Source organism: Danio aesculapii, chromosome 3 (assembly GCF_903798145.1).
Source record: "Danio aesculapii chromosome 3, fDanAes4.1, whole genome shotgun sequence".
NCBI classification, from domain to species: Eukaryota; Metazoa; Chordata; class Actinopteri; order Cypriniformes; family Danionidae; genus Danio; species Danio aesculapii.
The window spans coordinates 60,282,060-60,296,305 of record NC_079437.1 but is presented as its reverse complement, the minus strand read 5'-3'; the positions used below and the strand labels follow the sequence as shown (position 1 = coordinate 60,296,305).

Below are 14,246 nucleotides of genomic sequence, written 5' to 3'. Positions count from 1 at the left end.
CAGTAAAATTTGTCTTTTGAGAGCTAAAGCGACAGTGTGCCATATTTTCCCTCTTCTTTTGACTTTGGAATTACCCACAATTGTTGTCACCAACATATTACGAGTCAACAAGTTGGCTTGTTCTCTTCAAGATGCAGCCAGTGTTCATCTCTAACCTCCATCCGCTTCATTAACCCGCTGCTCCTGTCATGTGTGTGTATTGTCCTGTAGGGGGCACCCTGCTTCGACACGCATCTCTGCCCAGCCACAGACAGCAGCTGTTCTCCAGGCCCACCCTCAGTCCCAGCTTGAGTCTGAGCGGTGCGCCTCAAACCGACGACTCCTACACTCTGTACACCCCTAACCCACACCTGCTCCTGCCCCACGCCAACGCTTTGAGCAGCAACACAGGTATAACACTCGCATTATCACCAAGACCTAATCGTTAACATTTCCGCGATCTAATTACATAGGGCAGAGGCCACCAATCTCATTCCTGGAGGTCCGGTGCCCTGCAGGGTTTAGCCCCAACTTGCCTCAACACACCTGCCTGGGTGTTTCATGTATACCTAGTAAGACCTTGATTAGCTTGTTCAGGTGTGTTTGATAAGGGTTGGAGCTTAAATCTGCAGGACACCGGCCCTCCAGGAACAAGTTTGGTGACCCCTGACATAGGGGATACTGCACGGTACTGGGAAAACGATATTTCTTACGATATAACTTTTCTCTTGAAAGATGCTATTTTTATTAATTATGTTTTGATGTGCGATACTGTTGAGTATTGCGATAACGATATTACTTAAGCCTGGTTTATAATCGACGTGTCCGCTAGTTCGCTTGAGTGCACACGGCAAATGTGACGTCATCGCGGAGGTTCGCTTTGGGTGCGTGCGACATGATTTCGGCTGATGGAACGCACATTTTTTGTTTTTGAGACTCGAGCGAACAGTTTGCGCGGTGCCGCATTTGACTTGAGTTTAATATGAAACACTTTGAAGATATTTTATAAGTTTAAATCAGGCTTTTTTTTTCTGTATTTCAGTGGATACTCATGAATTATATCTTGATGAATACCGTTATTGCAATAAATACCAGAAAGTATCGTGACATTTTTTAAAGAAAGGACACTTATTTCAAAGGAAGGACACTTATTTTAGTATGTTAATGTACTGAAATGGAATATTGAGTAGGGGGCAGGGCTTTCTTTTGCGCATCATTCCATCATAGCAAACTAACAGTAAGAGAGGCTATTGATATGCAGTTGCTACAGAAACCCTCAGGTTGACGTCAACAGAAGCACCGCCACTTCAAACACAGAAGGAAATGCTCCGACTTTGATTGAAGATTACCACAACAGACTAATGTTTTCAGTGGATTAACTTGCATGGATTCATTATTCATCTTAACAACAACTATGTGAACCAGCAAAATAAACATTGCAAATTTGCATTTGGGACCATCCCTGCCACGCACTCCCTCATTACCCCACACAAAACATGGCCAGTGGCCCAAAAAGTGTTTGTGTCTGCTAGGTGCTCCTCCCAGCAGTCTGTCCCAGCACTTTACGCCCAGCATGGAGGACGTGTGGGTTCTGAGGAACTCCTGCGCTGGTAAGAACCGCTGCATTGCTGAAACGCTCCCCCCTTGTGCCCCCTACTGGCTGACAAACCCTCTTGCCTGATTGGCTGGCCTGTCAGACGCCACACAGATCTGTCTCCAGAAGCATAGCATTAACACCCACTAGTGTAGCAGGCCGTGCAGGGTTCCCACGGGTCTTGGAATTTCAACATAATATTCAATCATACTCGGCTAAAAAATGTATTTAACTTCACTGAAATCAACAAAGTGAGTCACCATGGTGGCTCAGTGGTTAGCACTGTGGCCTCACAGTAAGAAGGTTGCTAGTTTGAGTCCCGGCTGGGTCAGTTGGCATTTCTGTGTGGAGTTTGCATGTTCTCCGTGTTGGCGAGGGTTTCTTCTGGGTGCTCCGGTTTCCCCCACAGTCCAAGCACATACGCTATAGGGGAATTGATTAACTACATTGGCCATAGTGTATGAGTGTGTGTTAATTTGAGTGTGTTTGGGTGTTTCCCAGTACTGGGTTGCAGCTGGAAGAGCATTCGCTGCGTAAAACATATTCTGGAATAATTGGCGGTTCATTCCACAATGGCGACCCCTCATGAATAAGGGAGTAAGCCGAAGGAAAAATGAATGAATGAATGAACTTTTGAGGGTGAAAGATTACGATTAGAACAATACATGTATTACTAGGGCCAGACAGAATCTGCGGAGGTGTTGTTTTTAGCGTACTATATAGTGTGGAAGGATGCGAATTTAGACGCAGCCTAGAAGTCTCAACACATTTCCGTTGCAATGGCCATGCACTCTTGTCCAAAAATAATCGTAAATAGGTCATGAAAGTCAGGGAATTAAAGTGGGAACCCTGATTTTGTGTTGTGATCTGTAATCTCCATGGCTTTACCCTGCTCCCCTCACCCATCCTGCCTGCTGCTTGAGTAGAAACCCAGCCACCCGTCCCAGTGGGCACAGAGTCCTCATGGTGGTGCCGACGGCTTCTGTGATGGCATAATCCCGGTCATGTTGTGATCGCATGGACTGATAGATATTTTTCTATTGCAGCCGGGGACAGAAACAGCGTGGGCAGCACTGGCAGTGTGGGCAGCACCCGCAGCGCAGGCAGTGGGCAGAGCACAGAAAGCAACAGCGCCCCCAGTGGAGCACAACAGCACCAGCATGCCACCATCCCTGACGTCAGCAAGGTGAGAACAGACTCTGAGAAGTTCAGTCATAGGGTCAGTTTCAGTTATTTATGTTTATTTACTATTCATTATATATATTTTTCTTTTCTTTCTTTCTTTCATTCTTTCTTTCTCGATTAATCGCATCCAAATTAAACATTTTTCTTTTGAGATTATTTAAGTGTGTGTACTATGTATATATAAATACACACATACATGCATATATTTGAAATAATGTTTATTTATATTTAGATATAAAATATATATGTAAATGATATAAATTATTTATAAATTTCTATGTAACAAAATAGTGTGTATTATGTGTAATATGTGTGTGTATTACATATAATATTACAAATAAATCCAAAATTAAAGTTTGTATTTACATAATAGAATGTCTATTCACTGTGAACAAATATTGTGTGTGTGTGTGTGTGTGTGTGTGTGTGTGTATATATATATATATCCCGTGAGATCTTAGTTGATCTTTAGAAAATATTTTAGATGATATCTGAGAGCTCCCTCATCCTCCATAGACAGCAAAAGATGCAGAGATGTACAAAGTTCAGAAATGCTACCAAAAACATTGCACTCAGTCTTATTTATCATAATTCCAGGGTACTAATTTACATCTTCATTAATGATATGTCTAGGAAGAAAGTGGATTATTCTGGACTCACTGTTTTGCTGTGTTTCTAGTTTGTATTTCTTGTTTTTATGTCAAGTTTTAATAGCTACAGTGTCTTCTGACATTTTCTATAATTTTTTTACGCAGGCGGCACCAGCAGCTGCAGATTTACTACAGCCAGACAATAACAACCATCCTGATGCATCCACAGGTAATGTTAAATGCCTGCATCTGAATACAGCACAGTGACCATATTGAAACGTATACCATAGCTGCTAGGGTTGTCAGAAGTATCGTGTTCGGTACCAATTAGTACTGAAATTTCAGAAACGTCCATTTCCTGCTGACATTTGATCACTGATGAGCACTTACTTAAACAGCCAATCAAAGTAATCTCTGTTATTCTTAAACAGCCAATCACAGGCATCTCTGTTATTCTTAAACAGCCAATCACAGTAATCTCTGTTATTATTAAACAGCCAATCACAGTAATCTCTGTTATTCTTAAACAGCCAATCACAGTAATCTCTGTTATTCTTAAACAGCCAATCACAGTAATCTCTGTTATTCTTAAACAGCCAATCACAGTAATCCCTGTTATTCTTAAACAGCCAATCACAGTATTCTCTGTTATTCTTAAACAGCCAATCACAGTATTCCCTGATATTCTTAAACAGCCAATCACAGTATTCCCTGATATTCTTAAACAGCCAATCACAGTAATCTCTGTTATTCTTAAACAGCCAATCACAGTAATCTCTGTTATTATTAAACAGCCAATCACAGTAATCTCTGTTATTCTTAAACAGCCAATCACAGGCATCTCTGTTAAGTTGTTCTGTGCTCATATGTATGCAAGAAATAGACGTTTTGAAAATGTTAGTACCGATTGGTAGCGAACTCGAGACTTTGGACAACCCTAATTAGAGGTGTGAACCAACACTGGTCTTACAGTTCGGTTACAATTATCATGCCATCGATTTGGTTCAATTCGATATCTCGATGCATTGGCGATGCTTTCATTGGCGAATTTTATATTTGACTGTTTTATATATAATATATATATATATATATATATATATATATAATTTTTATATGTATAACATTTTCTATGCATTTGTAATACAATTTTGTTCTTTAATACAAGCAGTCAGATAAATGAACTGTACCTTTAATTTCACTCTATGTATCAAACACACTCAAGTACATTCACAGAACGTAAGTATGCACAAACGTAAATATTATCGTAACGTAAACACACGCAGTGAATTGTGCACAGTTTCTGCATTTTATTTACTCTCGCTCGACTCTTTCGCCATAGTATTCGACCGCGACATAGCGCATATGAGATAAATGATGTCAGTAAGTTATAACCGGTTAGAATCTATTACTGAATCAATACCAAATTTTAAGCATCTGCATCACGGTGCACCGAAGAAACAATTAATTTTGACACCCCAAACCCTAATAGCTACACTTATAATGGTCAATTATGTTTTATTTTGTTTTTTTTACACTTTAACGTTTCGTACGTGTTTAACGTTACTGTTTGAGCATGGAAAAAGCACAATTACAGTTTCAGCTATCTGTGCCCTCAGAAAACTGCCTCAGGAGTTTAAACAGACAAGACTTTAGGGCATTTAAGGCACTCGGGTGTTTTCGTAGCAGGAAGCAGCAGCTCATTTGCATTTAAAGTCCTTGTGAAATTAAAAGTTAGTATTCAAAGTAAGTTTAATAAATGTTAGTTAGTTCCTTTCCTTACTTTCCTAATCTTGCTCGTCTTAAAGACATCCATAAGCTCAAACAGTGACAACATTTTCATTCAGAGCTAAATTATATTTTTTTTACCTTATACTTCAGTTTCTCACCAAATCTTCTGACCAATCAAATGTTCTCTAGTATCTGACATGCCCCGCCCCCTTCTTCCCATTTGCTGTTTACTTTATTCACTTGAGCTCAACCACTCTCGCTGGTGATATGAATAAAAAACGCTATTGGCTGTTTTTTATATATAAAGGGGAGGAACTACTCTATGCCCCGCCCTCTTTTCATGTTTCAGTTGAAATTACGTCACAAAAATACACTTTTCAATTCACAGGACCTTTAAATCTTGAAATAATGAATAAAAAAATGCATGTTTAATGTCATCTTTAAAATAGATGATCATCATTGCACTGCATGAAGTATGAAAAATGCTGTCGGGTGATTATACGTGTGCATATGTTAACATGAGTACTCATGTATTTTGAAGGAGCTCCGCGCAGGCCTGTGGTGCCCACACAGAGGGCAGTAGAGCAGGGTTTCTCTCAGCAGTTCGTCCGTCCTCAACAGCTGCTCGAGGGCAAGGTATGAACGCACATTACATTTCACAACTCATACATGAACACATTCTGAAACAGCAAGTCATTTTTGTAATGTAAATAATGCAGTGGCTTTCTCCAGTTTGCCTTGCATTGTTTGGTGCATACTGAAGTGCAGATTTCTGAGAATATAAGAGCAGGTGTAACACTACACTGTAAAAAATAATACAACAAAATGTTTATATGTTACTTGGACTTATTTTAATAAAATAAAGCAGGTTTCAGCCAATTTGTTTTTAAATAATTATACATATTTTTAGTCTGTTTGACTGATGACTAGAAGTTGAGATGACTAGAAAAGATCATCGGATTCAGCTGAACATTTAAGACCGTAAGAAGAGTTTAAACAGTGTAGAACTACTGAAGTGGTCATTTTGACTGCAAGGATTTTTCACAGTATTTCCTCTAATATTTTTTCTTCTGGAGAAAGTCGTATTTGTTTTATTTCAGCTAGAATAAAAGCATTTTTTAATTTGTTTAAGCCCATTTTAAGGTGCTTTATTACCCTAACTTTACCCTAATTAACCTAGTTAAGCCTTTAAACGTCACTTTAAGCTGAATACTAGTATCCTGAACAATATCTAGTCAAATATTATGTGCTGTCATCATGGTAAAGAGAAAATAAATCAGTTATTATAAATGAATTATTAAAACTATTATGTGTAAATATGTGTAACATGTGCAAATATACAGTGGTCTAATAATTGAGAAGGACTAATAATTCTATATTCAATAGTATGTATCTGCTACTACTGACGTTGCTACCTCTAATCTAATTTAATCCCGTATCCACCACCTGCGCAGAAATCAACAGCACAACTGCGTTGTAACATATGTTGCCAGATTGAGATAAAATATGCTTCGAGATTTTAATATTTTTGTCAATTATGTGAGGTGACGAGCTTCATACAATATCTGGTAACTTGACGAACAGTATATATGGTGGGTGTGAAATATGGGAGACTCCCATGAAAAAACGGCAGTGTTGGCTGATGTGGTTTTGCTAGTTACCTTCATGTGAATTCATGTTCAATTTAATTCAAGGTTATTTGTATAGCCCTTTTTATAATAATTATTGTTTCTAAGCAGCTTTACAAAAGGTGCACATTATTGTATTTCAATTAAAATCAGAAAGAGTTATTAGTTGCCATTACCAGAAGTATTTCAAACAAAGTGCCTGGTGTAATAAGCCTCGTGGTTATGTGTCCGACAGTTAGTTTGTCAAGTCTACTCACCTGGATGTGATGCATTATGTGTATGCTTTACTGAAAAGATCTTTAATCCAGTTTTGAACTGAGTGTGTGTCTGAGCCTTTTACATTATCAGGAAGGCTATTCCAGAGTTAAGGAGCCATATATGAAAATGCTTAACCTCCTTTAGTGGACTTTGCTATCCTGGGTACTACTAGAAGCCCTGAGTTTTGAGATCTCAGAGTGTGTCTGAGCTTCAGACATTATCAGGAATGCTATTCCAGAATTTAGGAGCCATATATGAGAACACTCGACCTACTTTAGTGGACTTTAGTATCCTGGGTACTACTAGAAGCCCTGAGTTTTGAGATCTTAAACAGCGGCTTGAATTGTATCGAGACAGAAGTTTGGTTAGATAAACAGGAGCTAGATTATTTAAAGCTTAATAGGTAAGAATCAATGTTTTATAATCAATACAGAACTTAACAGACAGCCAGTGTAAGGAGGATAAAATTGGGGTGATATGATCATATTTTCATGTCATGTCTTTATTGATTGGCAGGATGCTGAAGCCATCTATCAGTGGCTGAGTGAGTTTCAGCTGGAGCAGTACACCGCAAACTTCCTCAGCGCTGGCTACGATGTGCCCACCATCAGCAGGATGACCCCTGAGGTGCGCTCAGAGCAGATTTCTTTAAAGAGCTGTTTGTGTTGATGCTGAGTGAGAGTATAATGCATCCTTTTTCAGGATCTCACAGCGATCGGCGTGACTAAACCAGGCCACCGCAAGAAGATTTCCCTGGAGATCGGCAACCTCAGCATTCCAGATTGGCTCCCGGAGTACACACCGGTAAATTACTGTCTGCCAGTTTGAAGATTTTGAGGTCTTCAGGTCTCTCACAGTAAAATCTCTTCTCTTAGCAGGACCTCGGAGAGTGGCTGAGTGCCATAGGTCTGCCCCAGTATCATAAGAAACTCTCGGAAAACGGCTACGACTCCATAAACATTGTCCGAGATCTCACATGGGAGGACTTACAGGAGATTGGCATCACCAAACTAGGTAAGCTTTGACTGAAACACAGAAGTTCTGTAATAAAGGGTTACCCAATTAAAAGATAAGCTAGACCAGGGGTGTCCAAACTCGGTCCTGGAGGGCTGGTGTCCTGCTGAGTTTAGCTCCAACTTGCTTCAACACACCGACCTGGAAGTTTCTAGTATATCTAGTAAGAGCTTGATTAGCTGGTTCATGTGTGTTTGGTTAGAGTTGGAGCTAAACTCTCCAGGACCAAGTTTGGACACCCCTAAGCTAGACTAACACTGGTTTAGATGATTCATTATAAATTTAGCAAGAATTAGATAGAGTTTTTACAAGTGAACCAGGCTTTTCACTCTGTGTGGTCAGATTACTTGAAATAAAACTTGCCTATTGGGACAGGGTGTTAACTCTCCTGTAAATTATATGTGTTTTTGTGTTAAGTTGATGTGTGGTGTACGGTAAGTGCTAAATCAGTGTGTGTCCCTCTGACAGGCCATCAAAAGAAGCTAATGCTTGCAGTGAAGAAGTTGTGTGATATCCACAAGGCTCTTCTGCAGGCTGAATCTGGACAGGGCACACTGCGCCGCAAAACACCCGCAGCCCTTGACCTGGTCACAATCGAGCCCCCTTCTGAGAGCAGTGACCTCCCCTCGCCCCACACGCCCAAAATGATGACTTTCCAGGACAGCGAGCTGAGCACAGAGCTCCAGAGTGCCATGTCCTCGCAATACAGCGGCTGCCAAGATGGACTAGCCATCAAGAGTGCAGTAGGCATGTCCTCCAGTCAGGAGAGCATCGACACTCGCTCTCGAGGGTCTGGACGTTCTCAGGAGCCTCCCAGCACACCCTCGTCCACTTCAGCTCCATATAGTCGTTCACGAGAGAGTCTAACGAGCCCCGACAGCAGTCCTGCTAAAGAGCGAAACATCCCCGAAGGCCGAGATCAGGGTCCACGTCCCCAGCAGCTCCCGTTCAGCTTTAAATATCCAACAATTACAGCCAAACCCAATCTGCAAGTCCTCAATTATCATCGTGCACAATATAGCAGTGCTACGCTTGATCGCCACTCTCCTAGCGTGTCCAAGAAACGTACGCAGAGTCTATCCCGGTATGCTTTGTCTGATGGCGAACCAGATGATGACGATGATAGTGAAGCGGCTCAGCTTGCTAATGTAACTATGCCTTCATATGCAACGCTGAGCCGAAAACCTACCAGAGGACAGTTAGCACGTCTTCAGTCCGCCCCAGAGCAATCTGTCGGACGGAGTCACTCTTTTGCAATTAGGGCTCGGCGCAAAGGACCTCCTCCTCCACCTCCTAAACGTCTCAGCTCCGTCAGCAGCAGCAGCACTAGTGTTGAAACCGTCTCCGAGTCTCCACCTTCTGGAGGAGTGGAGAATTGCAAGAGTGTAAAGAGTATAGCTGCGGCGCTAGAAACAGTCCTACCTGTGCCTACTGTGGAGCTCCTTCAGGAGACTAAAACTAGTGTGATTGAAGGGTCTAAACAGAGACCTCTGAGTGAAAGCGAATCTAAACCAATGTCTGGCAAAGCAGATCCTGAGAGAGCCACAAAGTCAGACTCGGAGGAAGATGACGGGACGAAGGATTCAGGACTGGAGAGTTCGTCTTCACCTCAGAACAGCTCCAGTGAATGCATCCCGTTTGCAGAGGAAGGCAACCTCACTATTAAACAGAGGCCCAAAGTTGGAGGACCCCTCAAAATGGAGACCACCGCCACCACCACTGAGTGTCCGGAGAAAGCCAAACCAGTCAAAACCCCCGACCTTCCAGAGTTCAATCTCAAAGAGTCCGACACTGTGAAAAGACGGCAGAAGCCAAAGGATAAGGAGCAGCCGAACGCAGTGTCTGGGGAATCGTCGGATTTAGGATCTCAGGACACAATGAAGCTCCGCATCAGTGAAACCGATGTGAGTCTGCCTTATGTGGAGCTTCAGGCCAAACCTGTGAAAGCACCTCCGCCTCTTGCCCCAAAACCTCCCAGTCCTCTGAGTCTATCACGGCACACTTCTCAACCTGATCCCGCACATCCAACAGGTACGTCTGCACATCTATATACCCTGATTTAAGTGTTTTGACCATTGAGCAATAACTATAAGTTCTGTGTTGCTGTTGTGCAGTTGTTGGCTCCAGCGTGACTCTGAGTGTTGTTCAGAGTGTGGCCTTTGCAGCGCCTCCATCTCCAATCCCATACTGCCCTTCAGCAGAAAACACATCTCAGGGGGTGACCTCAGGAAATGTTCAGACTCCTGCGGATGGAGGTCAGGGGTCAACACTGAAGCACCAGCGGCTGGAGAAGACCAGCTCCACCCTGGAGGAAGCCCTGAAGGCAGTGGAGAGAAAATTGACTCTGGAGAACAACAACAATGTGGGGTGAGAGATGCTTTTTTCACTCCAGCTTTACTCTTAAATAGTGAATACTAATAGTCACCCAGAAAAATGACTATTGGGCGTGGCTAACATACTTAACCACGCCCCTCCAGCTGTCAGTTTTGACAACAAACAGTAATGGTGAGCAAGAGGAGTCAGTTTGTTTTGTCTTCTGATTGGCCCAATGTCTTCCAGGGTTTTACACTTATGGGATTTACATGAGAACAAGGAAACAGTGGTGTCTGAGGCTCACAGTAGGCCCATATCCATATCTCTGAGCTTTTATTATTCTACTATGAATCGTTACACCCAGATTTTCATCATAGGGCACCTTTAAAAAGTTATAAGAACCCTGTCTGATACTCTTCAGTTTACACCAGAGTTCACAGTGTTGATGATGGCGTTCGCTCTCAGTCTCACTGAACTCTTCTGTTGTCTGTGTCCTCCAGTGTTTCTCATGTGGTGAAGTCTGCGGGGAACATTCTGGATGACATCGGGAACATGTTTGATGATCTGGCCGATCAGCTGGACGCCATGCTGGATTAAAGTCATCAGGGTTTTTTTTTTTAACCATGTTTTAGACATCCCAGAAACAGGAGAGTAGAAATCTACACGATTGCCTTACATTTCAAGCAGAGGAGAACTCTCAGACACGAATCTCTGCCGATCTCCATTTCTAAAGACCACACAGACACTGATCTCTACTTGTTTTGTTGATTCCTATTTCAGTTTACCAGCATATACTGTTTATATATATATATATGCGTGTGTTTCTTTTTGTCTTGTTATTTTAATGTGTTTGGGGGGCTGGACTGTGGACCAAGCATGACCCAAATGAACTGTTCAGATGAAAGATGTGCACTTAGGAGATCCATTCCTAAAGCAATATACATTTCACACCGCTACACTGAGTCAACACATTTATACACTTCACCAAAAAGTTTACTAGTCGAAACATCTAAAAACTCCTAAATCAAGAAGCAGTTTCATGACGAGTAAAACATATTGTTTTGTTTTTCAGGAATAATACGTCAAAATTAAGTGAGATTTTTCGTAAAGCGAGAACAACAATCTGTGATTGGGCTAAATAATGTTGTTTTAAGTTTGAAATGTGTTCATTTTACTCACATTTAGCTTATTTTAGGGGAAAAAACTCACTTATTTTTGACTTATTTGATCAAAAAAATAAACAAAATGAAAGTTAAAAATATATATATTATATATTTATATATATAAGCAATATCACGTATATCTCGTATATCTCAATATCTCGTAGCAGTGCGATATGGCTGTATATCGGCACTGGTGGGAGGCGTCTGTTGGCTCGAGGCCGCAGGCTGAGTGCCTTTGTGCCCCTGCAGTTCCGATATACAGCCATATGGCACTGCTACGAGTGTGATATTGCATTTATACAACAGTTCATCGGCATAATCGTGTTTATAAAAAAGAAAATCATACACGGAGAGTCTCAAAACTACTTTCTTCCACCATTCATTCACATCTGCAGCTGACGTCAGAACAGTCCGTTACTAATTTACCAGCGTCACTTTAGAGCTAGTGTTTGAATGATTCTCTAGCGTAATGTCTAAAGTGACGACTGTTTTTGCTGACATTTTAAGATTATAAAGCTGAACAGCATGAAATGCCATCAGTCTACTGAGATTTCCCAGTATTACTCTGTTGCAATTAGAAGATCACAATAATTAACCCAGAATAAGCCAAAACAAACTCTAGCGGATTACTATGGTATAAATACAGCACTACAACATACAAAGGATCGACTTAGAATGTCACTTACCTGATTTATAATGATTTGATCAGCTGTAGTGTTTCTAATTTAATTGAGTTTTTCTCCTCTAAGGGCTTATTATGCGGTCTCTGTCGCCATCTTGTGGTGCATGTGCCTTTGCACTGCTCGGTATGGCAGGCTGATGGCCGCCGACTCGCTGAATCTCCGAAATTATGAATTTTTAAAATCAGCATTATCCTTATAAATAAACTGCACAGTTATAATCTAAACAACTACATTATCGCTTTAAGAAGCCTCAAATATACATTATGTTGTCCAACAGCTGCAATATTTGTCGAACTGTAGTGAGTTTATTGATTTGCTGTCAGTCTATGTGGGTGGAGGAATACACAAGGGTGAAGAGGCCGTACAAGTGCTGTTACTGCAGAATATTGCACGGCTATCAGCCAATCAGATTCGAGAACCAGACAGAACTGTTGTATAAAAAAAATGAAATATTAATAATATATTATATTCGTTTGAAAATCCTTTTATTAAACTAAAAAGGATTTTTTACCATAAAACAATGTATTATTATTATTTTATTTAATTTTTTTGTCATTTTTTGTGCTTCTGTTTTTTTTTTTTTTTAGATATTTCGACTAAAAACAAAAGTCAATGTTCACTCAAAAGTGTCAATTCTATCAGTATTTATAGTCATCATGCTAATCCAAATCACTACTGTCTTTTATAGAGTTGTGTAAAGCAACAATTCATCCAATGACTGTGCTTTCCAAAGCATTTAAGCTCAAAAATGTTGTTTAATAAGGACTACATGTGATTTTTATACATTTCAGCAGGTAAACAGCCTTCGGGAGGTGCTTGTCCCTCATTTTTCTTAATGACTTCCCAGGTAAAAACTCATGACTGACGTCGTTCTGTTGAATGAAAGTGTGCTTTTAAAGGGAACATGAATGCTGAAACGCTGCCTTAATGCACCTAAAGCAGGAACCATGAACTATTTTTATTAGTCTTTAAACTTATATTAGTCCAAAAATAGTATTTAAACTTTATCAGATATGTATATTGTACACTAAAGGTATATTTGATTGGGAAGCAAACCTGTTTGTTGTACCAAAGCATATGTATATTTTTATTTGATGTCAAATGTCGGATGACGCTAACGCTAACAGACTGATCCTGCAGCTAAGCTAATGGAAAGTAGCATTTCTACTTTTGCACACGATCTGATGTGTCCGATGTGGGATATTTCCACACTCTTCCTCTGTGCCATATGTCTGAATTGATGTTTTATTCCAAGTGACGAGATGTAATTAATGGCGTTTGTTTAACTGAAGGCCGATTTAGCATTTAGCGCTAGTTTTAGAGCCCATTTTAAGGCCCATTCACATCATGAATAATAACTATAATGTGAAACATAAATATTGATAGATACATGGGAATGAGATGTGTGGTTATTATCATATTATAGTGATTGATCTTGGTATGAACAGGCCTTTAGTCGTGTTGATATTATACACTAGTGATGTACTTGATTAGTTTTAATATACAGTAACAACACTGATATGGGTAGTCCTAATTTTTGCTAACCTTTTGTATTAAATGAATTAAGTAATTTTGTCATTTTGCATTGTTTTTATTTCTTCATTTGTTTATTTCAGGGATACAACTGTCATTCGTGTGTGTGTGTGTGCGCGTGCATGTGTGTGTGTCTGAGAATAAGAGAGTGTGTGCGACTTACGCCGTTTATTACATAAAAGTATATCCCCATAAGTTGCATAAAAGTAATTGATGGTTCATTCCACTGTGGCGACCCCTGATTAATTAGGGACTAAGACGAAAGACAATGAGTGAATGTTCACAGTATTTTCTGAATTATGAAGTGATTAAAAAAACATTCACTTAAAAACAAATCTCTGTGCAAAATTTTAATACATCAAAAAGCTAAATTATTCAACAATACAAATATAAATGTGAGAGAGTAGCGTTTTAGATGTCATTTAGCAATTCTTCACTTACATTCGGAACATTTTACTTTAAAAAGTGAGTCAACTTGTTGCTTTGAAGGCGATTAGTTGACTACTTTAAAAGCAACAGGATTACTCACTTTCGTAAACTTTACTTTAGTAAAAGTAAACTTGTTACTTTTAAACCTT

The 14,246-nt window shown here is 40.2% G+C and overlaps 1 protein-coding gene across 1 annotated transcript in view; it reads left to right on the top strand.

Moving 5' to 3' along the window:
- The window catches only part of LOC130221773 (caskin-2), a 98,393-nt gene extending 84,683 nt beyond the window's left edge, over window positions 1-13,710 (top strand). Inside the window, exons 13-23 of the mRNA XM_056454365.1 lie at window positions 211-390; window positions 1,512-1,589; window positions 2,620-2,759; window positions 3,514-3,577; window positions 5,618-5,712; window positions 7,479-7,589; window positions 7,665-7,766; window positions 7,838-7,976; window positions 8,445-10,007; window positions 10,091-10,343; window positions 10,790-13,710. Coding sequence (XP_056310340.1) covers window positions 211-390; window positions 1,512-1,589; window positions 2,620-2,759; window positions 3,514-3,577; window positions 5,618-5,712; window positions 7,479-7,589; window positions 7,665-7,766; window positions 7,838-7,976; window positions 8,445-10,007; window positions 10,091-10,343; window positions 10,790-10,886 — 2,822 coding nt within the window. The 3' untranslated portion in view covers window positions 10,887-13,710. The remainder of the gene's footprint in view (window positions 1-210; window positions 391-1,511; window positions 1,590-2,619; window positions 2,760-3,513; window positions 3,578-5,617; window positions 5,713-7,478; window positions 7,590-7,664; window positions 7,767-7,837; window positions 7,977-8,444; window positions 10,008-10,090; window positions 10,344-10,789) is intronic.
- The last annotated feature ends 536 nt before the right edge of the window (window positions 13,711-14,246 follow it).